At 42.3% G+C, this 26,690-nt stretch overlaps 1 protein-coding gene across 1 annotated transcript in view; it reads right to left on the bottom strand.

The window, feature by feature from the left end:
• Positions 1–8,934: 8,934 nt before the first annotated feature.
• The window catches only part of ABCD2 (ATP binding cassette subfamily D member 2), a 47,133-nt gene continuing 29,377 nt past the window's right edge, over positions 8,935–26,690 (bottom strand). The window contains exons 7-10 of the mRNA XM_030468941.1: positions 23,829–23,974; positions 17,122–17,206; positions 16,248–16,373; positions 8,935–13,286 (exon numbers count right to left, since the gene is read on the bottom strand). Coding sequence (XP_030324801.1) covers positions 13,076–13,286; positions 16,248–16,373; positions 17,122–17,206; positions 23,829–23,974 — 568 coding nt within the window. The 3' untranslated portion in view covers positions 8,935–13,075. The remainder of the gene's footprint in view (positions 13,287–16,247; positions 16,374–17,121; positions 17,207–23,828; positions 23,975–26,690) is intronic.

The raw sequence follows: 26,690 nt of genomic DNA, 5'->3' as shown, positions 1-26,690 counted from the left end.
GGTTTTGAATCACCAGGGGAATGGCACTGAAATACTCCAAATAAGAACATACAGGGAAATATTTCATCATGTTCCATAACTCATAGGTCCAGCTGGCTGTGGCACGTGATGGAGCTCCTCAGAAAACACATTCTCCACATTTATTTACACAATAAATGTGGCATGCCTTGACAGCCCTACCAAGGCAGTGTCTTCTGGATGCAGAGAGAAGACTGTGCCAAAAAGGCACAAGCACAACAGGACTTTACCCACCTATTTCCCAGGCTGTAGCAATCAGCAGTTTAGGAACATTGTGATCTTGCCATCACACTCAGAATGCATGTTGGATGATCACCAGGGGAAGTACCTAGAGATGTACCTGGGTGTAACTCAGTGCTGGCAATATCAAGTGGTGCTTCATCTGCATGAGGCATGACAATAGCTCTCAAAAATCTTGATTACAGTGGAAATAAAGAGGAATTTCACATCCATGTGAATTGGTTGGTGATCCACCAACAGCCTTCACACACTACTTTCTGTCTTACCCACCCAGCAGCCACAGAGTTTGGCTCTTCTACTTTGGGTACAGGGCAGTGGGGAGCTGGAAGCTCTTGGTACTTGCATTGTTTGCCACACACAAAGCATTAGATGGTCCTTGCAGTCAGTGCCTGTGCCTCACATGCTAATCATGCTTATCATAGGTCCCAGCTGGTGGCCTGGGATGAGTGTCTTCTAGCATGACAGGAAGATGCTGAAAGTGTTGGTGTTCAGGCAAAGAAACCATAGCATGCCAGAAAAGCATTCCCAGGATCATGGTTGGATGTGGCCAGAGGTTTCTGAAGGCATCTGGGTTCCTGTTAAGACCAGGGGTTCACAGGTGTTCTATGAATGGCTTTAAACCCCTCATGTTTAAATAATCTTTGTCCCATGCAATGCTGGCAAACATCCTGTGGCCCAGGGGCTTCCAGTCAACCTGGGTTTAACAACTTGCTAGAGGTGAGCAGCAACTGTTCTGGCTGTGGGGAAGCTCTTCTGGGGTGGGAATGAGGTCTCCCTGCAATGAGAGGAGTGAATTTCCAGCTGCTGCACCTCACTGCTGTGGCTGATTGTGAAGTGGGTCCCAGGCTGGCAGTCCCACCCCTCTGCTCCAGCTGGGGAGTGGCTCCTCAGTCTTACTTTTGGTTGGCTTCATGGCAGCCCTTTCACAATCCCTGGAACTACTGCCAGGCATCTCTGTTATGTGAACACCCCTAGAGCTCTTATAATGTACTTAGCTTGAAACAAACTTCAAAGATGTGCTTCATTTGGTCTTCAAAAGAAAGTTGCTGCTGCCCCCAGAAGGGAAGCATTCCCTGGCTTCCCTCTGCTCCACTTTCCTTTCCCTCTGCCCTCTGGGGCTTCCCTCCTCTCAAGTGCAGCTGCCTTCTCAGCCTCCCAGCCTTTAACCTCACCCCATCAGCTGAGATAGGGACTGACATATTCCTCCTTTACCAGTTATTTTTGCCATTTCCCAGTAATTTCCCAGTCACTCCCAGTTTTTTTTCCTTTCCCAGTCATTCTTGTACCAGAGAGGCAGGGTGTATTGGCAAGGTCTCCTTGCCCAGAAGCTTGCAGAAGGGCACCCTACCTTCCTTGGCCCCATTCCTCAGGGACCAGGAGGACACAGCCTTTGGGGAAGCCAGGATGGCAGCTGCATTTCAGATAAAGAATAAGCATTTATGCTGAAAGGGGTCAGGGGAATGAAGATGTTTTCTCAGCAAAGACAATTCTCACTTTTTAAATACAAATCTCCTATAGGATTTATGCCTTGCCCTTTCCCTCCCCCCCATCCAAGTTCTGTGGAGGTAAGTAAAGAGAAGGCGCCTTTTCAAAAAATAGAATGCACAAAAGTAACCTGTTTCTAACTTGAGGAGCAGCTGAGGGAGCTGGGGTTGTTTAGTCTGGAGAAGAGGAGGCTGAGAGGAGACCTTATTGGTCTCTTCAGCTGCCTCAAGGGAGGTTGGAGCAAGGAGGGAAACAGCCTCTGCTCTTCAGGGAACTGTGAGAGGACCAGAGAGAATGGATGGAAGCTGCACCAGAGGAGGTTTAGGATAGATGTTAGGAAATATTTTTTCACTGAGAGGGTTGTCAGGCATTGGAATGGCCTGCCCAGCACAGTGGTGGAGTCACCATTCCTGGAGACATTTAAAAGATGTTTGGATCTGGTCCTTAAGGACATGGATTATTAGTTAGATTAGGGTGTTGGTCAAAGGTTGGACTGGATGATCTTGGAGGTCTCTTCCAACCTAAACATTCTGTGATTCTGTGATTGATGACCAGAGAGTAAAGCCTGAAACTATGAACCAGAGGCAAAGCCAAATTCAAAGCAGTGCCATGGGTGGGAATGCCCAGCCAGTACTGCTGGCATTGGGTTGCAGCCCCTCCCCTGTTCCAGTGGCCTTCCCCAGCAGCTCCTCTTGACAAAGCCAGCCCAGGGTGGAGGCAGTTGTGCTCAAAACTGAGTGAATAAACAGAAGCTCAACCACAAGGGGAAAAAAACCTTAAAATTCAACAAATATCTGAACTCCCTTATTTCACCAAGGATGGATAGGGGTTGTAAGTGTGTCCCTCTCATTCTGTCTGTCATCTTCAAATTCTCTGGTCCAGGGACAGACAGGCAACATTAGTGATCCCTGCAGTGGAAACTTGCCTGTAAATGAGCTCTGACAGTCTCATATCTGCTTTCTCTGGAAGCCTCTCTGGGCTAACTTCTTCAAAGTGCAGGAGGGAAGCACCATCTGTCTGCTGGATCAGAGGAAGAGTGAATGAGATTTAATTAAGATGATTTTTGCCCTCCAGTCAGGTTGTTTAAAAAATAATTTTAGCTCTCTTACCCCTTCAATTAAACTTGTAAGCTAGAGGGAGCAATGCACCCTGAAATACTGATTCTGCCCCTCAGATGGCAGTGACCTACATCCATGGGTGCTCAGCCCACGGGCAAATGCCTGGCATTGTTGGTGCCCAGTCACACTGTGCATGGGAGGAACCATCCAGCTGCTGGTTTGGATCAGAGGCACAGCTTGACGTGAATCCTTTAATTTTTTTTAAATGAATCATGATTCATTATCTCAGGCAGTATCCCATATCAGGTGCATGAAGAAAGCTTTGGGAGAGGCAAGCTGAGGTTGTTTGATCAAAGCTATGCCCTAGGCAACATGAGAATGCTTCCCAGCCTACTACAGCTGCTTTCTGTAAAGGCAAACAGCACTTACTTGAGTGTTGGAATTGACTGGAAGAAAAGTTAGGTTTGCTTCTTTTTTTTTTCCTCTCAATATTTTTCCCCCTCAGCTTATCAGTCATGTCAATCCTAACAACAGGGCATAACCAAAGGCCAAAGTCAACTCAGCTTTCAACTACACCTGCACATCTTACATCATCTTCACTTAAGGCTTCCTAAGAGGGGCAGACGAGTATTTGGTTAATAAAACGTCAGCCTGGCAGAGAGAAAAGTTGTGAAACTCTTGGGAAATGCTGTGGTTACTGAGCCCTGCCCACAGCAGCTCTGATCAGGGTGCAGATCTGCTCAAATTAAGTAATGGAGCATGCAAACAATGAGGAAAATGATTTGGGAAGGAATTTAGGTTCTGTAAATAATTTTGACTTCAACTCTCACCAATTATATATTCCACAGTGTATTGCATAGTCAGTCACTCCCAAGAGCTGCTGAGCACTGTAATACTATATTCATACAAAACAAACTCTTAAGTGCCTTCAAAATGTTCATAAATGCAGTCACTGTTTTATGTGTTGTGTCTCAAAGTAATGGCACTTTCTTAGCCTGCTAATAGAAAAAGGAGTAGCATGACTCATCAGAATACATTCACTATCAACAATCTTTATAGGAGATGCTTGCCAATAAAATTACTCTAGCTATCTCATGAAGAGAGCAAACATTGCTTAGGACCAAATCTTGTCAATGCTACGCTGATATGAGTCCGCAAACTCAGCAGCAACATGGGTTCTTGAAAGTTTCTCTCTAATAATCTAATCAGCTTCATTAAAGAAACATTTTAAGAACAACGAGAGATGCTTGGTGGCCTTTAGCTTCATGGAAAAAGCATTCATTTTATTTAGCTTCCCTGACATGCTCTGTGTTTCACTGGGAATTGATGTGCTTTCACTACTCAAGGTCGTGCTCAACTAAGCATCACCTTTCCCTTCTGCTAGGAGCCCATTGGACTGGAGTTATAGTAGCACTTTCCAGATGGGATTCCTGGGGCTTAACATTACACATGGAATGGGAAATCTGAGCCTCTAAGACTGCACAAAATCTTCTGTATTTGTGCCTGAATCTGGTGCTCAGCCAGGTGCAGGAGGAACTGATAAAGGTAAATGAAACAAGACATAGGAGATTAAAAGCTCCTCCAGCTTTTAAGTATTCCTATGTGCTGCTGACATGCATCTGTAGTGAAACTCTAAGACCAGGATATATTCTCACTCCTACTGGAGCCTGCTGTGGATAAGGACTTAACTTCAAGTGCACAAAACAAAGAGTTTCTGCTCACACATGCCTCACTCCTCAGGAGTGTGCAGCTGGGCCTTTCCTGCCTCCGCCCTCAAGAAATAAAAAAAATAAAATAAATTGAAAAGACTGTGACAGTCAGACAAGATTAGAGCAGAAACCCACATTATGGCCAGTTTTAGACATGTTTGGGCAGGTGAATACAGGCACAGAGATCCTCTGCCCATGCTCCAGGCTGGCAGGGCAGGTGCCTGCTCTGACTTGGAGGTAGCCCAGCACCCTGTTTAGTGCAGCCCAGCATCATGTTCAGCCCAGCTCTGGGGAATGCAGGGCAGCCCTTCACGGAGAAATGCCTTTCTGAGGTGGGCCTTGCTGGCTAAGCATGCTTTCATGGGACCAGGGCAGGGCAGCTTGGGTCTGTCTGTACTTTCTTAACATACAAATGCAGGAAAAGAGCAGGAGAGACTTGTACTTCATGGCTTCAGGCCTTCCAAACAGATGTGTACTTTTTCTCAACGTGCTGTCTCAGTTGCCCATGAAACTGGGTGCTGCAGCCCTGTTGACTCCAGCAGCTCTGGAATTCCTGCCTTCATAATTACCTGTCAGCCAGGAGGGGCTGTTTTGGCACCACCTCACACAAGCTGAAGATGCCATCCAACAACGCCCTGTGCCAAACAGGCATTTTTTGCTGGAGCACCCCAGCACCCACTGGAATCAAAATCTGTCCTGGTTTCTTTCAAACCTGAATTGGTCTACTTCCAACTTCTTCATCTTATTTATCCTTTTTACATCAGCATAAGGCTCTGAATCATCAAAGTGAACACACATCTTCAAGCACATTTTTAACAAACTAAACCAAAAGGCTTTGAACGTGGCCTTACACTTTATGGCAGGCTAGGCAGGTATTTGAGGATACACCCCTGAACTATGTGCTAGGTAAAAGCATTCTTTAGCTCATCTTCTCTGGTTTGTCTTTAATGTGCCCCTGGATCTCCAGCCTCCACCATAAGCTCTGACAGGCAGAGCAAGAGTTATAGCCAAGAGAGCAAGAACATAATTTTTTGGAAAATAATCCTAAATTGGAGGGGAAGGGGTTTGGAAATGTTGGAGTATGTGCTGGTAGAATAACCTTGGGCCCCTTAGGGGCACTCAGAAGGGTGGTGGAGCAAGCATTTCACTGATGTCCTGCAGGGAGCCAGCCCTCAGTCATCATGGCTCCATCCTTGTGGAGCAGCCCAGCCTTGGAGCTGGGAAAGCAGGTCAGAGGAGATGGACAAAGCCAAATCAGATTGATTAAGGAAACATCTAGCAGACATATTTTAATACTTTCAAAACTAATGATGCCATTTGGTTGTTGTTTTTTTTTTCTCCTGTCTGTTAATTAAAACTTCTCTTGGACAAGCAGTTTTCAGCCCAGGACTTGAAAGAGGTAATGAACCTCTCTTCAGAGAAGTCCCTGGAAGTAAGTCCTTAAAAAAGAAGCACAGTTGTTCTCCCAGACCAGCATACCTTGCCTCTACTTTCATCTTGGCATCAATTGTATTAATCACTCTTTTTATCCACCCATAATAAGGTAATCAAGAAGAGTCTAATAAACTGAGTCTTCATCCTCTAATGCTCAACAGTGAGCCATATGGCGCATACATAAACGAAAATTAGTGATTAGACAGGGGCTGAGTTCTCTGTAACATGATTACAGTACAAAAACAGGCTACCAAGAGCCTTTAACAGCATCTCCTTTTATGCTCATTATGCACTAGCAAGGAAAAGGGGATTTTTGCAGTTTTCCTTCTATGGCTGCCATTTCATACTGGGTATGAAAGGATTCTTAGTTGAATAGTAGAGTTCAGACAAGACGACACCATTTAAGAATTTATTATATTTATGGGTTATCTAGAAATATTACAAAGGACATTGTACTAAGCAGCTGTGTGCTTCTGGTAGCCACCTACTAGGGTCAAAATAGGACTATTTGGTTTTCACAGGTATGAGCTGTAAAACTTTTAAACTACCCTGGCATTGAAGTTATACACTGATACTGATAAGCATTTGCTCAGTGTAAAAATGTCCTATTGCTAGCATCCACCTAGCAAAGCCCATCTTTATCTCTAGTTGTACTTCAGTACCCTGCATTAGTAAGTTACTGATCATTTTAGTTGTGCAGATACCTCTTCAGACTTTTCCTAAAAGTGGTTGCTGACTACCTATAAAAGCTTTATTTCCAGGGTCTGTCCATGCAATGCTCAAGGACTTCCCTTCTCTCACACACGTTTGTACATTTGCCAGGGACGAAAGCACCAGCACACAGATGTCTCAGCACTGAATCCATCCCACCAGGGACAGAAAGCAGACTAAGAGGATGGGAAGGAAGACTCAGTGCAACCCATAAAATAAAGGCAGAGATCTCCAAACACACAGGCACAGGAAACACCAACTGAAATAAAAGTCTCTAATAAACTTCAATTATTCAAATTATTTATTATTCAAAATAGCATAGTGAGCTAGAACTGAGAAGAAAAACATTTTAATTGATATACAGAGGACAAGAATATTAGAGATTCAGTACCTTTTGGGGGCTTGTTTTCAATATTAATGATGTTGGGTTTGCTTCAATCACTTGCTTTTCATTTATGGCGAGAACGATTTCTGCTTCCCAAAGACCCAAATCTTTATGAAAAGCATAATGAACCTGATCTAATTGAAATACATCTCTAAAGAACAACAAAAATAAACTCAATGTCAAAGACATTTCAGCCTAAATAACTTCCATGACAATTTTAATTCTAAAATTGATCAATAAATCAACATTTTTGTTGCTTAAATTTTTTTGTGTTATGCTACAAAGGCTGTGTCAGGGCCAGCTTGTCTCTGTATGTTTGATGACAACAGAAGAAGAATAATGTGCCATTGCATGATTATTTTATGTCTACAACAGGTTTCATTATTCCCTTTCCCCAACACAGGGCTCCTCCCATGGGCTCTCTTGGACTTTTTTTTCCCCAGATCTAATCCTAGATTGGTTTCTCACTGAGGACTCAGCCCTAGGACCAAGTTGACTCCTCAGCCCTGCATCAGCCCCCATAACCATCTCTTTCTCCCCTTTTTAATTACCTGTTTAAAAGCAAGATTGTTCATACACATCAGACTTGCACTGGGTGGGTGCAGCCTTTTTAGTATGTCACGTTACCCTGTTGTAAATGGTCTCATTTACATGAGGTTAGAGACATTAATTTAAAAAATACAAAGCAGGTGCCATAGAATGAGCCATAATCAGAAATAAGGCCATAGAGAGACAGAGTAAGGTGTTTTTCCAGATATTCCCCACTTACCAGAAAATTTCAGCTGTGGGAAGCCTTTCAATGCATCTTCTCTGAATATTTCCTGAATCCATTGTGCTCCTGTGATGTGAGCCTTACTGTTCCACTTCTGGGAATATTTAACCCTTGGGCAAAGGCTCCAGCACTTCATAGCAAACACAAGGCAGCAGTCCTCCAGCAGCCTGATCAGGAAGCAGGACTGTGCTCCAAAAAAGCAGACACTAAAGCATGTGTTACCAATAAAACAAACTCAAATGCAACCTCAGCTCTCAGCTCACCTACCCCTCTAACATACAGCCTGTCTCCTCTTGATCTGATACATGAGCATGGTCCCACAGTGCTCCACAGACCCCCCCAAAAATGTATTTTTTATGCCTTGTATCCTGGGCTTGCTCCCGTGGAGCTTTCCAAGTGGGTGCAGTAGCTGGAAGAGCCATAGGGGGGGCCTTCAGCCCTTCATGACAACCTAATTCTTAACTGACCACCACAGGCTTCTCAGCTGCTTAATCCAGGTCTTGTCCCACCACATGGTACCTCAGCCAGGCAGCTGGGACATGGCTAGACACCTCTGGGTACTGAAGAGTCAACCAGTGTTCTTAGGGCCCTGATACTTAATGGCAGTCTGCAGGACTGAAGATTACATTTGTGGATCTTAAGCCCTAAAAAAAAAAAAAAAAAGATAAAAATCTCTATTCTAGACCAACACGAGCACTTGCTGGTAATATTTGTGATGCTGATACTTTATGCATAACTCTATCTTACAAATATCATAACAGCCTTTGGGTCATGATGCTGCTGAGGCCACCTGATCTCATGCTACTGACACTGTCTTCTGGCATAAAACTCTTGCCCAGCCTCCCTGCAGAACTTCCCAGAGAGAGGTGGCAGCTCTTGTCACCTTCTTGTAATGAATCAGGTCCACCCTGAAGTAGATGGCACAGGACAGAAGAAACTTCACAGCAGCCTTTGACACCAGCCTGATACAGGAATGAAACACTGGTTTTAACTTGCAAACACACAACATCCACCCCAGGCTTTCCTACCCCATCACAGAAACAAGGGGTGAGAAGGGGGTCCCAGAGCACACACGGACAGGTCCTGACTGCTTTGTGAATGATTCCTAAGAACACTGTAAGCTCAAAGTAAATGCAACATGTTTTATTTGAGGTTGGAATAAATTACAACTGTAAAGCATAATTTATTGCTTTATAAATTGTCTGCTCTTAAAAGGCATTAATAGAAAACATAAACAAAACATAGACATTTGATTAACAGCTCAGTTCTCTTAAGCTTCATGAACAGTTCAGTAGGGGGATTTCATTTTATGTATGATTGAAATCTCTGATCACAGGCTTGTAAGATTGACTTTGACATGCATTATTGACATTCAAACATATTAAAGGGACTGTAAATGTGTTCATTTGCTTTAGGATAGAATTTTTATTGCATTTTTCCCTAAAATATTCCACTGAATACCAAGTCCTTCATTCTTCACTCAAATACAAATCCCACTGGCTTCAAAAAACTCCTTTAAGAGATATGAGGGGGTCTTCTACCCCTGCAAGGTCTAAAACAGGAATGAGTCTGGTCCTGAAACTAAAGTGAAAAACAAACTCCTCCTAGGTTCAAAAGAACTGAAATGTCATGCACGAAAAATGTTTCCTCCCATTCTGATTTCTTGCAAGGAATCCCAACATCATCTGAAGAAACTCATGTGGATAGTTTGTACATTTATTGTACAGTTACCCCGTGCCTGAGACTGGTATGAATTTTGCTCAGCACCTGCACCCACCTAGCATGCAACCCCAGGCAAGTCCAGTCTGCCCTGAATCCTGAGGGATGGGAGGGTGCTCACAGGAGGCTTTGCAGTATCCAGATGCTGTAACACAATGAGCTGGATCTCGCCAGCTCCAAATAGATAGGCAGAAGGAAGGTCAAAGTAGTCATTTTGTCAGTTTTCTCGGGAGTCAGAGCTCCTGAACACCAGAAAGGGAATGACATTCATGAGCAGCTCCCATTGCACCACAAAAAAAAGGATTCCAACACGGCATCCTGCCCTGCTCTGACCCTCTTGCACTGCAAGGGCCAAGTGCTCCCTCTCAGCTCCAGAACAGTGTCTCCAGGAGCTATTCCCTGAGCAGGGAGCATGCACTTTCCTGGAGCATTGCTTTCCTGGCTGGATCCAAAGCAGCACAAACTGACTTGGCTTATTGCCCTCTGTTACACCAGAGATAAAACTCTTTAGGAACAGAAGGAGACACCCATCTCAGCCCTTGGAACGACTCAAAGTTTTCAGAGAATTTGCAGAAAACTGCAGCTTCTCTTCCAGCCACAAAACTGACTTCAAAATTCATGAGAAAAATTTTTCTAAAACTGGCTCAATATTACTCAGAAAGTTGCTGTTTAGAGAATGGTTTCTTCTCGTACCAGCCTCTAATGTTGCATGCCTACAAGAATGACAATAGCTGAAGGACGTGCTAGGGTATTTTATGCTTATTACTGAATGGGAATAGGTTAAGTCTATTATTGAATCCAAATATATCAAACTTCAAGGAAAATACTGTTCTACTGATCCTGGTACAACTTCAGTTTTCATTACAATTTCATCAGTAATATACATATCTTTTATGTTTCATACATAATCTAATTTTTTAAAAAGCAAACAAACCATCTTTTAGACATGGTTTCCTCAAAAGACATGTTTCTCTTGTGCTGTGAGGGGTGTACAGCCTGGATCAGCACAGCAGCTTACAGGTGCTGCACTTCCAAAAAGTCAAACTCTATAGCAGAGCTTTGGTGTGAGCCTGGGAGGGTGCAGGGCCGTACCTGGAGCTGTGCCAAACTGGGCCAAGTGTTCAGCACTTTTCAGTCTCTTCATTCAGGACTGGACAACCCTGGTTTAGCTCCCAGCCACATGGTAAACTCCCTAAAAGGAAGGGTGGGGAACACTAATGCTCCTTCCTTCTGGCTTGGGAGGCTTGTGGAAGGGTGGCTTTGTGGCTGCTTTGCACTTGCAGAAAGGCAACACTGCAGCTGGGACAAGGGCACACACATGGGGCCTGATTCATCACCATCTTAGGGAAACATAACTCAGAAATATTCAAGCCTCTAAAACCATCAGTCATTTCATTTATGCACACTGAGAACAGATTCTTGGCTGACTTCTTTTTTTCCCCAGCAGTTCTGAATTTTTCTTTGAAGATGAGAAAGAGGAAAGCTTGCCTTCAGGGGGGGACAGGGACAAGCAGAGACACTAACAAATTAAAATGCATGCACATGTCATCCACCACAGAAGTGACCTCCAGTCTGCTCTTTAAAACACAGCATCTTATTATGATGAACCTTAATTTCTCATCCCATTCAAAGATTCCCAAGAGCATTCCTTTTTATGTCAGTGAGATATCCCAGGGGACTCAATCGAAAAGAACTAATGAGAGGAATGAACTGCTGTCACCAGACCAAGTACAGGGTTACATCTAAGTCAGAGGCTCTACAGAGGAGCAGAACAGGGAGCAGATGAACTCTGTTTTCTGTTGCAAGTGCCACTAAGGAGCTGTAAAATCACCAAGATGAGCACACTGAGAAGAAAGCTAATAGTGCTCTCGACTGGAAGTTAATTCACCTTCCCCTTGTTCATGAAATGATCATAAAAAGGAAACAGTTTATATTAACTTCAGGGTACTCAAACATTCCCAGCTCATCAAATATCACCAAAATGTTTCTCCTCACTTAACAGTTCTAAACAGTTTTTGCATCACCCCTCTCAGACAACGCATACCAGACAGAATTCTTGTAAAGAATCATACTTCTATGGAAAAAAAAAAGAACCAACAAACTTCAGGATTGCTACATCTCGGCTGAGGCTCATTCATCCATCAGCAAAGGCTCTTACCCACCCTGATCTTCACTCCTGAGATGTCCATTTGCAGTGCACTTTAATTCAAAAAGAACAGATCAGGAGGAGTTCTCAAACCCATTCCCATATTTGTTTCTATTTAACCAGGTTTTGACTCTAGCAAGGTGCTCAGGTCAGCACTGTCTTAGAGGGTTCTGTTTAGAGCACTATCTGACTGAGTGGGGACCAGGTTCCTCCTGAACTAAAAAGCAGATTAGACAATCAGTGACTGCATCTGAAAGCAAAGCTGTTAACTTCTGGTTTTGCTCAAGGTAGTGGGCAGTGTTCAGCCACTCTACTGAAATATGGCAGGCATAGTAATTAGTGGTTATAAAATGCTCTGACTTTTCACAGACCTTTTCAAGTGCTGAGCATTTCAACTGGCAGGAAAGCCATGCCTGAGAATTCAGTGTATTGTTAGAAACTGACATTTTCCTCTCTCTACAGTCCTTCCTGTCTGAAGTGTCTCAAGGAACAAACAAGTATCTACCTTGTGATTTTACCAACAGAGGAACTGGGTCAGAGATGGACAATCGCTGCATTACACCCCTGGAGCAGAAGAATGACTCAGTCAAGTGAAAACTAAGTCACTTGATGCCCACTGCTACAACCCCCCCACCAGAGGTTACCTAATAGGGGACATACAAAAATCTCCCAAAGGAACTGCTAAATCATGAAGAGCAAAGAGCCTCTGAAGCTATGCGTAACGGCATAAAGTACAGCATAATATATTACATATTCAGCTCTATCTCTGCTTCTCTGTCACATGGGCAGTGAGCTGCTTGGACAGTTGCCTTCTGGTCAGCCTATTTATTATGTTATTTCCTACAGAAACGCAAGTAAAGGTGTCTATGCAATTCAGCAGCAGAACAGGAGCCTGGTTTTACATGGGCTGAAAGAATGTTTCTTATACCCAAGTAAGATTTTTGCATGCACCTGCATACTCACCCAGATGCTGCCTCTGCTGTGCTCCATGCCTGAGTTTCATGCCAGCTTTGCTCTGCGTAGCAGGCATATCATATGCACACAGTGACCTGGTACAAGAGCACATTCTGCAGGCCAAGTCTCAGGCAAAAATTCACCTACAAAACCTAAGCTTGGTGGTAGTTTTTTGCAGTGAATTGGGCTTTTACTAGGAATTAACCTAAGCTGCAATGACTGATCTTATACTCTGTGCACTTGCTTATTTTCTTTTCACAATTCAGCCACTTTCTTCCTTAATACTAAAATGCTGAAGTCTTACATAGCATTCAGAGCATTATTTTCTGCTGGCTGTGTTTCTCTATGCTCTAAGCCTCTATCACAATGCATGCAAAGGATAATGGCTGAATTTGTAATGCTTTTAACTAAAAAATACTTTTAAAAACATAAAACATAAATTATTTATTCCTCTTTGTCCATTGTTTTAAGCACTGAGTCTTCTCCCAAGATTTTACACAGTTCATTCAGTCTCTGCTGCATTTTAGGAATTCCTGCCAGTTGTGATTCCAGTCTCTGTTTTTCCTCACTCAGAGATAAACGGATAGCGGTGTCCAACTGCTCGAAACGCCAACCACCTTGTCCATCAAACTGCAGCAAGTGAGTGTGGTACTTCCTGCAGCAGAAATTAAAATATTAGTAATGGCTCAGGGAACAGCAGGTTTGTCTTTTTCATGCAAATTTAGATCTCTGAGTCTTTTCAATAGCACCTCTTAGAAGGGGAGAGTTGTTCAATTTTGGATCACCAGGTAAGACTTCTTTTCAGTGACTCATAACCCTTACACTCTTTCATAAGGGATTTGGGTATATCAAATCTTGTCAGTGGGACCTCTCTAGGTCACCTAGTGAAATTCAGCAGCAAGGTGCCAGCTGTAAGCTATTGGCACTGGTGTGGGCTCCCCAGCTGCGTGGCTCACCTCACATGGCCTGATGTCCCTGGGCAAGGTGAAAGCTGCCTTCTTTCTGCCTTCCTCTGAGAAACTTTGTGAGTGGTTGGAGTTGCGTTCACTGCAGCTCCACCAGACTCCTCTTTCTCCAGAAGACTGACAAGGAGCAGCAGACAAGGCTCCTGACTCCCCCCAGGAATGTTATTCCCCATTTATTTTATTTACCTCACTTTCTGAGAGACATTTTATGTCCTTAGTAGAAAACATGTTCAAGCAGGCACAGTGCATCTGTTGTTACTGATAAAACTCTGGTTTGTTTGAACATCTCAGTTTGCTTCCTTCCATCTTATAAGGATGGCTAAAGAAACATCTGATCCTAAAACTTGGTTAAGTTTGCAAGGACCAAAGTAAAAAAAAGTCTGTGAAGGAGTCACAGATCTCTCAGTAAGTTCCAGGGTGTGTGCACCAAAAATATTCAAAGGTGTGCATGTGGAGTTTGTTAAGACCTGACAAGACATTTATCAAGCAGTGCAAGAGGAAGAGCAAAGAGTTCCCTCAGAGCTGCTGGTTCGACTGTGTAATTTATCACTATAAATTTTAAAAGATGAGATGCATCATAAACAGTAATTATAAATTCTATTCAGGGAATGTGACGGTCCAATAAACTCAACAGTTTATGACGTGGGACTCAAAGAGATTCAACTCCAGGCTTGTATGCACTACTCCTTGGATATTATTCTTTGTGACACTAAATACTTAAAAATAAAATCAGGAAGCTAAGATAGCTGATTGAGAGATCCAATGTTTGTTGACTATAAGAGTAGACAATATTTTGATTTGAAAAATAAATATTTGCTAATATAATCTTGAGGAAGAGAAAACAGCATGTGAACCCATTCTTTGCCTGTGCAGTGCAATCCCTGTGGAAGCACATCTATGCTAAATGTTTTTGATGCTTATTTCTGTGTACTTAGTACTTCTGTTTACTTCTCTAGAACCCCACAAATCACTAGATTTCTGATAATGTCAATAGCACTGTGGAGGTTACAAGAGCAATCCCAAATCTTCCTGAATAGCATTAGTACTAGGAAACTATGAGTTCCAGTTGGAGACTGAACTCAAAAGGTCTTTCTCACAAGTTCTTTTGCAAAAATTTCCCCCCTCTGCATCATTTTTATTTGTGGGTAGGATCAGAATCAGAATAGAATCATAGAGTGGTTTGGGTTGGAAAGGACTACTAAAGAAAGGTCATCTAGTCCAAGCCCCTTGCAGTGAGCAGGAACATCTTTATCTATATCAGGTTGCACAGAGCCTCATCCAACCTGACACTGAACATTTTCAGAAATGGGGCATCTATGACCTCTCTGAACAACCTGTTCCAGTGTTTTGATACCCTCATTGCAAAAACCGTCTTCCTTACATCTAGTCAGAATCTACTCTCTTTAGTTTAAAATCATCACCCCTGTCCTGTCACTACAGGCCTTACTAAAAAGTCTGTCCCCATCTTTCTTACAATCCCACTTTAAGCTCTGGAAGGCTGCAATACGACCTCCCCAGGGTTTTTTATTCTCCAGGCTGAACAATCCCAACTATCCTGGTCCTTCCTCATAGAAGAGGTGCTCCAGCCCTCTGATAATTTTTGTGGCCTTCCTGTGGGCCAGTTCCTACAGATCCATGGCTTTCCTGTGCTGAGGATTCCAGAGCTGGACCCAGTACAGCAGGTGGGATCTCACCAGAGAAAAGGCACAGAATCATCTCCCTTTACCTACTGGCTAGACCACTCAAATACCTATTTTCTAGAGCAGTGAATTTAAATTAATGCCATTTAAAAAAAATAAAAAATAATGTTTTTCTCTTCAAGCATAATTTATATTCTTTTAAAAACAAATGTCTATGTGACCTTTCTCCTCATCAGAATACGCAATTTTTTTTCCAGCAAAAGATTTTTTTTTGTCACTATCTGCACAGAGAAAGGAGGAAGCTGTTAAATGCTGGTACAATCTCCTTCCTTTGAGGCAATGAATCGGTAATTTATTTTTTGTCATCAGCTTAAAAAAGCAAACACTCTGACAGTATAAATCAAGAACTTCGAACAAAAGGTCTCTGCTAGTGTCAGCATTTATCTCCTTTTGCCTTTTAAAGTATTTGGTTTTATCAAGTATTCAGTAACTACATGTTTTTTCCTTTGAGGGACTTAGTATTCTCTCAGTAGAATGACGTCTCAGAATTCTGATATTTTTTAAATAGAAAATTGAATTTTGAAAGCTCATGAACCCTGCAGATACAAACACTTGCAGTGTTTCCCATCTTCTCCTAAGCACTAGTAAGCTTCCTCAGGACAGCTCATGTAACTTGACACCTTTACAGAATAATCTGCTGGTATCTGTTGTGGGTGTGGTGGACTAATTGATTGCCTCTTAGATACCAGCATGTTGCTATTAATAGTTAATAACTAAAACACACTTGGAAAAAAAAAAAAAGGAAGAAGAAAGGGATGGAAGAATAAACATATCAGTGAATACAAAAACCAATGCTAAATCACAGAATCATAGAATCACATTGCTATTACTGTAGTCTTAGAAAGCACAGTAGACATTGAACAACTGTCCTAGTACGAAGAATAAAGGCCAATCCCCTGCCTGTCAGAAAGCTAATAGCAGAGACCATGATGACTCTGCAAATGTACTTACCAAAGAGAAGGTCTGTGTGTTATAGAAAGCAGGGATATTCCAGCAGCTTTTGCAGCTTGGAATATCTTTCCTTCAACATCAATGCTTACAGCACTTGTGCATTCGTCCAGCAACGCATATTTTGGCCTTTCAAAAAGCAGAAAAAGAACATCACAGTATTCCCATATATGCTGTTCACTTGAAGGTGTCCTGGTTTGGGCCAGGATAAAGGTGGTTTTCTGTTTCTGTACTTTTGCTTTTAGCTAAGTCCCTTGTAACAGAAAAGAGAGCTATTTTTGCCAGACATCTCTCATCTACAGCTGAAAGCTGGGTAGCTACAACAAAAAAGTTTCCACACATTATTCAGGTGCACAGCCAGCTTCCAGGAAAAATGTTTTTTATTTCCTGGTCCATCTGAATACACAGTGATCTAACTACTGCAGTACTGCACTCATGCAGTAACTACAGCCAATTCACAAACTTGCTGTCCACTGCCATGTATGGACTGAGCTGCCTTGGTGTGCCTGCAGCCTTCAAAAAGTTGTGGAGCTTGGCTTTCAAAATCCCACAGCCTCTGCAGCAGTTAATCAGACTTCTGCAGTACTTTTAGGACAGATGCAGGGAACATGTTTGTGCCTGAGATGTTAAAGAAAGGAACATCTGGAAAATGTAATCCTTTGTTGTCAAAAGCAAAGCTTAAGTAAGATGCAGTGCCCAAACTAAAAAGCAGAGCTTGTATGTATAAAGGACAAGGTCTGTGGTCCTGTGCAACTGTCTAGCAGTATTGTATATTGCATGGAGATTACAGTCTACTGCTGCTCAAACTATTACAGCATGCCTGCAAAACTCTTCCTCATTTTCAGATTGCAGTAAAAGAACAAATCAAAATGCTTACTTATGATAAAACATCCGAGCCATGCCCATCCTTTGTTTTTCTCCTCCTGATAAGACATCTTTCCAATCCATGATGGCATCCCAGCCTTTTAAAAAAATGCAAACAAAATGTGTCAGGAACATGTAAGTTTATGAAGGATATACATCTTCTCTTGCAGCATCTCTACGATCTGCAACCACAATCATTAAGAGCATTTCCATTGCAGAAGAGACAGCTTAAGGTTCTGGATTACATCTTCTGAAACACCTTAATGCCTTTCCACTGACACTCAATTGGAAAAATGACCCAAATACCATGTCAATTTTGAAAGTGGAATTTAATCTTCTTGAACATGTTGGCATTGACAAAATCTTTACTTAGCCTTTGAAAAAACATCTCCAACCTATAACTAAAGATTTTATTCTGTAATGGCTGTTCTATAGAAAAATTTGCTATTCCTTCTTGAAAGGTGTGCATAGAAATTTAAAAAGACATTCAAAGAAATAAGTTGTAAAAAACCATAAAGAGACATGCCAAACTCCATTCACTCATGTAGGCAAAGAACAACTGTCAGCAAATTAAGCAGAAACACAGATACAGACACAGGGATGCATTCTGTGTGCACAGACAAGCAGCTAACATATCAAACTGCGTTCAGACAGAAGGATTTTCGTTACAAACTTTCCACTGTAACACTGGTTATCTGCATTTAATATTCTGTACAGCTTCTAACTGATTTGTCTCTTTACCACTTTCAGATGCATGCAGTGGGAGTGAGATGGATTTTATCTGCCATCTCACAGTGAAGTGGTGTTCCTGTGAGTACTCTTGTGAGTGGGAGATTCAGTCCCACTAATGAAAAACTTCAAAAACCTGACTGAAAATAAGTTTTCAAGCAAATAATCCAGATGGATAGAGTAGCAAAATAGATGAGTTTTGAAAAGGGAGAGTGTGGATCTAAAGAAAATAATTTAAGTTATTTCTCTCAACAGTTCTTCTAATCATGATACAGTCAGCTGGAGCAGGGCTGAGTGAGGAAAAGAACATTTTTCCAATTCAGCCCAGAAGCACTGTAACTAACAAATTAACAACACAACCAAACCCCTTTTTTCTGTCACTGCTTGACTGCAAATAACCATTTGCCAGGAAAAACCTTAAACAAGGTCAAGCATTTCTGTCATTTCTGATACCTGACCAAAGGTGAGACAAGTGGGGCTTGTGGCAGTGCAGGAGGCTGGAGAGTGCTCTGCTCATGCTTGGTGCTACGCCAAGGATTTCTAGGTCTCAACAAAACCTCAGTGAGGCATCTGGTGAAAGGCTGTGAACCTAAAACCAGGAACTGATAATGCTAGAGATGGAATTTCAAGAGTTTACTCTACATAAAATTGTAAAATATAATGTAATGATTTTTTAATATATATATATAGTTAGATTTTTAAAACGAGCAAGCACACACCAGAAATGCATCACCTTTAGTGTTCCTAATGTTTTTCCTTAGTTCCTCACATTCTTGATTAAGAATCCCATTGTGCACCCCTCCTGAGGGCACAGACAGTGCTTTCTATCAGAGACAGAATTGTGTAATGAGTAACTGAATCACCCTTTGGATGAACCCTGGCAAAGGGAACAGATACACAGAGGCTGCTGTTGCTGCTGAGCAGTCCTGGTGCAGGGACCACACAGAGAGCTGGAGTTCTCTTACACCCACACCTTCCTCTTCCAAAAAAGACTGTAAAGCACCTGGAACACTTCTTTTTGGCAACAGGTGCTAGAGGCATGGTATGGAAATGGTCCTTCACAAAAGCCATAGAAACAACTACACTACTGAAGACAACAATCAGGCTGCTGGTTATATTCCACTATTTTAAAGCAGAGAATATAGACAAGTTCCAGGGTTCTGGATCTGAGCTAGGGTGTGGGTGGCTCTGCAGGTGAGTACATGTGCCTAGGGAAGCAGTGCCTGCATTCATTCAGTTTCTTCCAGATCAGCTGGTTTATAAAGACTCACTCAAAGACAGAAATGGAATAATGTTCAATAAGCACCATCTTGTCAGCAAAATCATTCTATGATTTCCTCTAAAGGTGTAAGGTTTAACATCTGTTTACCAGGGTACAATGGCCATCTCTGTGGTCACATCAACTTATATTCTAACAGTATTAAAAGTGAATCTTGTCTCTTCCTGCCAAGCTCCTTCTCTCAACTTTCTTATTTGCCACTTCAAATGTCTCAAACAACAGATAAGGAAAGATCCATTTTAGTGTTATCACCTAATTATTTTCTAATGTCTGAACAATTTCATCTGAACACTTACATATTGTAACCCACAATGAACTGACTCACTACTGTGCATTAGCAATAATGCACCTACTTGTTTCTCTTTTCTTCCTGCTGACATAGCACAGGTCAGTGAGGGTCGACAGTATTCTGAAAATATCAGCCAAGTCAGTGGCTTATGTCACACATAGCTACATCCACTTTACAAATGAAGAAATGAAATGGCTTATCCAAATGCAGCACAAATCGCTCAATACGTACAAACATAATCCTGGCTTTCAGAGTCCAAATTCCTTGCTCAACTTCTTGTTACACGTAGCCTTTGATTGCACTTGGTATGTAGATGTGAAGAACATTGGATGTCACAGAAATGCCCTTTGCAACCAATAAGACAAAAAGTATCTGCAACGTGCTGGGACAGAGTAACAGCAGTAGAAATCCCTACAGCTGTAAGCAGAAATCAGTGATAGCCTTATGATAGCAGCATTTCATTTTCTTGCATAGCTTCTTCTCTAATTCCTTTTACCTCAGTTTTCTGAAGGAAAAAGCATGCCAAATTTGACAACAAAAAAAAGGGTAACATTTGTGGTGCTGTACACTGAATCCTTGTAAATCGTCACATTTATGTGCAAGACAGAGCATTCAGCTGCTATAAAAAACATGCTTAAAACTTTTCCATGTCTACCTTTCAATGCACCTCATCATACATGGACTGGAGTGTTACAGCTTGACAGAAGAAAGGTTATCAAAGCAAATCATAACCAGACAGCCCAGCCCTGGTGAGTTTTTTAACATGGAGGCCCTTTTGCATAGTGCATGTCCCCAGGCACTTGTCAAATGGAAGAGATCCCGGTTGCTGTGCACAATGAATATGCAAGGACAATCCTCAGCTGAGGAAGGAACAAAGAAATCATTGATTTCATGATCCCCAGCTCAGCATGACACTGCAGGGATTTGTGGCTCTGGATTTCAGAGATACTTGAAAAGCTGGCTAAGCACTCTAGAGTCCCTGCTGTTACTGGTAAAAAAATCAAATACAGGGCTAAAATGATCAGATGAAAAAATCTCAGAGAGAGGAAATGTGCTCGTCTGTGTTGGCCTAGCACAAAGACTCCCTGGACAAGACCCAAAGATGTGACAGATGTTCACAATAATGAGGAATAATTATAATCTGGGGTGCTGAGAAACCCTAAGCAGGTTAAACTTGTTCAGTAATGTCATCAGCCCTAACCTGACAGGTCCAGTCATGCATTCAGCATGCTGCTACACGTACTCTGACTCCTCTCATGTGACAGGCCATCAGTGTCATGACTGACACTGGCTAAATATATACAGATTTTCAAAGCAGGTCAAAAAGGAACCTGCACATCTACTGCACATCTCCACATTACTAACTACCTGCAATTTCTGGACAAATCTTTTCATCACCCATGCTGAATACAGCCTTCTTTGCTATCCTTCTTTTGTATGAAATATATGTCTGGTAGAGCTTGCAGCTCTGCAGGTGTTGATGAGGGCACTTTACTGATAATATAAAAGGAAAGGAACAGAATGGCATCCCTACAAAAAAACATCAGGTGAGAAAAACATCAGTGTGGGCCTCAGTGTGAAGGAAATTCTGCCCCTAGTAGCAAGGGCTGCTACTGTCAACAATTGCACTGGGTTCTTCTAGGGCTTGGGCTGAGGGACACCAGGAATGGTGGTAGCAGGAAGCAGGATTGGTGTTTTGGTAGTTTTGCTGTATTCTTTTGCTACCAACTGAAAGAAGTTTCACGAGGGTAACACAGAAGCTAAACTGGGCTACTTATTCCTGTAAACCTATTGATTTCAAACACTATTAATAGAAATAATAGAGAAATTTCTACCATTGGCAGCAACAAGACTAATATCAAGCTCTTACTGGCTACTCTACTCTTGGGATTTGGTGACCCTTGTACTGATGCAATGTGGAAATTATTGTGCTAAAGCCAATAAAGTTACACCAGGACACATAAATTGAGTCAGAGATGCAAACTTCTGGCTCCATCTAGATTTTTCGTAACTGCTCACAGGGAGCAGAACACAAAACTGAAAACTATTATATTATACATGCATAACATTTGTAGTCAATTAAAACACAACTGGGTAATGCCCTAAGGAGCTTGCTAGATATCTGGTAGAGGCTTAATCCTGCTGAGGATAGGAGAAGAGGGTCTACAGAATGTACTCTGCAACTATGTGGAAACAAAAATTTCAATTGTTCAATTTCGAGAAGTATTTCTCTGGCTTGCTGGTTCAAAAAAACAAACTAGGAGTCTTTGTCCCAGACTGGGGAAGCTCTAAGGAGTAGGTAAGCATACGAAATCCATGTAGCGTGTCAAATCATATGTCATGGATTTCCTCTCTGCTCATACCTCAGCACTTGTCTCCAGCAAATGTTCAAGAAGAAAAGCGTATTATCGTCCTAAAAACTTCTTGGAATGTGGTAATCTCTCCTCCTGTTTTCCGGCTTTGCCCACTTCTGTAATTTTAGATTGCAAATTCCCTAAGAGACTTTTTAAAACATTTGTTTGTGCTGACTTCTGCACAGCATGCCCCAATCCTGCGGAGTTTCAATATAGCACCACTGAATATTAACAGTGTCCTCCAGACCTTTTTATAGATGGCGTGTCTCCCACATGAGCTGTCAGACAGGCAGAAAAGCAAATATGGGGTCAACAATAAATACTTTCTTCGGCACATGAAGTAGATCAAGACTAATCCAAACCTGGGTTTTCAGTTTGGCCATGTGGAACACTGACGTGAGCCAACAGCATCCCATCCACAGAGCAAAGTAATTGTCCCATCATCAGTTACATGCTCCAGCTGCAGGGTTATAAACCACAACAATGTGCATTCAGACTGCTGGGGATATGGTTTTGGCTCCTAAAGGTCATGTGTTGTTCAGTGCATCTACAAATACCAGCAGGCAACTAATGCACACTCCACAGTGGCTTCTTGCCACTGACAATTTAATTGCTCCTCCTTTTCCAGATCCCCATTCCAAAATTTCTGCTTCTTGTGCTGCAATTTTGGCACTTCAGTTAGTGAAGCAAATGACTACTGCATACTAATAGGAATAGTTTTAATGTCAGTGTAGGGAGTAGGGACTTCCTCTGCAATTATTCCAGTCACTGAGTTTAGCTCTTTGCCTACTTTTTCAGTCCTTGTGTCATAGTATCAGGTATGAATAACAGTAATTCTCTATTGCAACTTGAGGGCCAACATTCCTTATTACATTCCCAAAAAGAAGATATATCCCATGGAAAGACTGAAGTCTATCAACAGGATTGTGAGGTGGAGAAGTATCTGAAAGAATGCAATAGCTGCTGTAAATAATTACTACTCCCCACTTGAAAATGTGCAGAAAAGACATCAAATGAGTGCCCGTGCATATTTCAAAAATTAAGTATACCCTCTGACTTTTGAATAGAGCAACAGGCTGACATCCAGGAATGGGAATTTGTATCTCAGAATCATAGAATGCTTTGGGTTGGATGTTGCCTAGGGATTCCCTGTGGCTGAGGCACTACTCTCTACTGTCAGGATGATCCTGAGAGATGCCAAGCACACACATTACAAGGCAATGCACCCTAAGTACCCTCTGAAAAAGGAGCACTGACAGCAGACAGAGGCAAGGTACATCCAACACTCCCAAATTCAGCTCCTTAAAGGGGTTTGAGATCACCCCCTCTTCTCTGTAAATGTTACCAAATTTGTCCTATGTCTCTTTCAAAATCATAATGACGAGGAAATTAAAATTAGAGATTAGTGGCTGGTGGGAACTAAAGGTGGAAAATTATTGCTGTGCTTGGGAAAAAAGTCATTAAATGCTCCAGTTCCTTAGCCACAAGCAAAGTCTTCAGCATCTTGACATTTACAATGCCAGTGTATTTACACTGATCTTACTCTTAGGGCAAACTGAGAACAAATGGCAACTTAAACAGCACGTGGTAGATGGCAACATTACCAGTGGCACATGGTTTTTTTTAACCTCTTCACCCTGGTGGTATGGCGCCTTCCCATGGCATATTATCCTCTTGGTCCCACAGACCAGGGAGGTGAAAGCAGATCTAACTCTCCTTTCATTCACATGCTTTTGAGTTGATATAGTCAGTGACACTACAAGGTTTTAAACCAGGTTGCATTTTCTAAGAAAATGAAGGAAGGGCATCAGTCTCACATGAAAAGACTGGCCATTATAAGAATGCAAAGATTTTCAGCTTGAGTATGGATGTACTGGGAAGGAGAAGAGCACATAGCTCTTGTCCCTCCACTAGCATCTGGAGCAACAACCATGTGGTTGTGCAATTCCCATAACCACAAAAGGTCTGGATCCAGTTTTGCCAGTTCAGTAAGTAAAGATCAGTCACACTAAAAAACACATACGATAAATAAATTTCTTTAAAGCTCCTTACAAAAATATCCAATTTACCTCCTTCTCTTTGAACTATGTGGTACAGATGGACCATATGCAGGATACGCTCCAGATCTTGATCGTGGTAGCCTTTCTCATGCATGTCATCCACTGAGTCTGGATAGATGACTTGATCACGTAGCGTTCCAATGGACATGTAGGGCCTGAGAAACCGTACAGAGAAATCGGTAATCTGGGGCTGGATGAGGCTCTATAAGTGGAGTATAAACATGTTGCTAAAACCAGATTTGTCTGTGGGTGCAACGTGGGTGAATGTGTTTCTAAAATTACCCTGGGGAAAATGTAAGGTTTCTGTAACAGCTGATTGCAGCATATAAACAGAGTAGTATGAGGAGCAGGAAAGCACTGAAAAGCCTCCTTTGCACAGTACTACTCTGGACTGCAGAAGTAGGACTGAGCTAACTCAGCTGGCTCTAGAAGCCTGCATAACACTTCTAAATTGCAAAAAAGCATACACTGGATCAGCTTAAACCTCTCAGCACCAGCTTCCTCTGGTAAACACAAAGCTAAACTGTAGGTGAAGCAGCTTCTGAACCTCCACATTACTAGACCAGGTCATACCATCTATCATACTAGCACAAGCTGTCACCACTTCAAGAGCCAGAGCTCTCAGTCATAGCCATGCCCCTGGAATAGGTATAGACAGTCTCCACAATGTCATGAGCTGTGCCTAGCCTCTGGTATAGCCCAGGCCCTCAAAATCATCCTGGTCTCTGAACAAAGTCAGCTCAAAAAACAGCTTTACACCTCTTTAATAAGTACCAAGCCATTCAGGCTAGGATAGCAAAGACAATTTCAGACATGTCTGTTTGACTGTCTCTTTTGCTCCTCTTGTTTTAAGTATTTCTTGCAAAGCCCAACTATCCATCCTGTCCAACAGACACTGTTGATAGCCCCTGGAAGCTGGAAACACCCCAGGAATGATCTGTGAGATTCTGTGTTTGGAGAGAAAGGTCAGAGCCAATGAATAGTCAGGCTCCAAACTCTCTCTTGCTTTCTGTGCCAAGAGTTGCACTAACTCCCTGTGAGTTCATCAGACAAACCAATACTTGTCTTATTAAAGCCGTGGGGATGATGACAGAGAGGAGCAGTTAAAATTAGGCCAGCAATGAGAAGGCTTCCAAGTAGCTTGCCCTTGCCACAGAGAACGCTCCCAACAGCTTCACAGCACAGTGACAAGGGGTCAATTTTCTCCCCTAAAAAGCTAGGAACCTTCAAGCTGGGAAGTTCCAGCCACACAGAGGCTTTCCTTGACATAAATACAATATACCTCAGCAGATTTATTCCATTCCCTCTGAGGTGTCTCTGCAGAAGGGGTGGAGCTACCCATCGTTATTCTGAGAATCCCTAAAATGCACCACAGAGTAATTTGAAGAAATTCATAATACAGCAGATGTACAATTACAAAACTAAAACTGTAACATGAATTGAAAGTTACATTCAAGCTGGCATCAGCTGCACTGGTTTTAGTGCTGAAGACATCCATGGTGAACTGCCTGTACCCACCCGCAGTTAAACGACTTTGACCACTGGCTGGGTGAGGGTGGGAAGGGCAGGGGATCATTACTGCTCAGAAACATTTGGTCATTTCCCTACTGTGGGTAGGCACCCAGATGGAGCAAAATGAGAACAACAAGACAAATACAAGCATTGCTGCTCCTCTTTGCTCATTGTTTTGCTTTCTGCTTATTATGGGACAAGTGCTGCTCTGGGCTGCTACATGAATGACAAAAGGGTTGGAACTACATGATCTTTAAAGTCCCTTTCAATTCTGTGATTCTATGAACTCAAGCACCAAGAGCAGTGAATCATTTAGATTAGTGGGGATGCTGCAAAATCCCAACTCTAAAAACTATATAACTTTATAAAGTAATGATATATTACACTGCCATAGTGCTCTCCATCTAAAATCCCAAAGGGCTTTGCACTCACAGAAATCGCTTCACTTGCTCTGGACTGCTGCCATTTCTAGGACAGAAGACAGCAACTCCACCTGGGCTCAGAAAAGTTGAGATCAGGTCATGTGCAAGATACATTAGGTGAAGCTGCATGTAAGCACAAGGAGGACAGAGTTACCTATTATATAATTTATCTAGAGTTTAATACCTTACTGTTGTGAAGTACAATCGTGTAATGACAAGCAGCTCCGGGTTTTACCCTGCAGCACAGCTGGGAAGGCAATGCTCAAGAGCACTACGTCAGGATGTGTGTTCCAGTGCTGTTTACTGAGACACCAGCACCACTGCCTGGTACAACTGGAATTTCCTTCTGGCCTCCCAACTAAACACATTAGTACTACCAAGCACTCTTCTCTCCACCTAGTTTGTAAAAGTGAAAGAAAAAAACAGCCTGCAGCAGAATAGCAAACCCCATCAATTACTGACTAACTCGCTGATAGGAAATAATCCCAGGTCTGTCCCAGGAGGAAGGAAAGCACAATCTGCTTCCCCTATCACATAGGGAGCCACTCATGTGCCTGACAGAACACTTCCATCTTGCTTGACACGACATCTCCCATTTGGAGGTCCAATTCTAGACAACAAAGAGGGGCACCTCTGTGGTTGGTTTATCTCATTTATTTTACAGGGTGGATGGGTTGCCTATGGCATGTCTCCTCCTTCAATAGGCCATGGAGAACAGAAAACAAATTTAACTGACTTCTAAAGTGTTAAAGTTATGAGAGTTCATCTAACTCACTCTCTCATTATCCCATATGAAACCAGATTTAGCTATGAACCCTCCTTACCTACCATGGGTGCCACAGTCATACTAAAACCAGTTAAACTTCAGATATCATTGTAACTGAGGTTATATGTGTGTGACAGCTAGGCATTAAGTAAGCTCCTTGTTAAAACAGTA

This window comes from Calypte anna, chromosome 1, assembly GCF_003957555.1.
Source record: "Calypte anna isolate BGI_N300 chromosome 1, bCalAnn1_v1.p, whole genome shotgun sequence".
NCBI lineage: Eukaryota > Metazoa > Chordata > Aves > Apodiformes > Trochilidae > Calypte > Calypte anna.
Note: the sequence above shows the minus strand (reverse complement) of the source record. Positions and strands in the feature narration are given on the sequence as shown.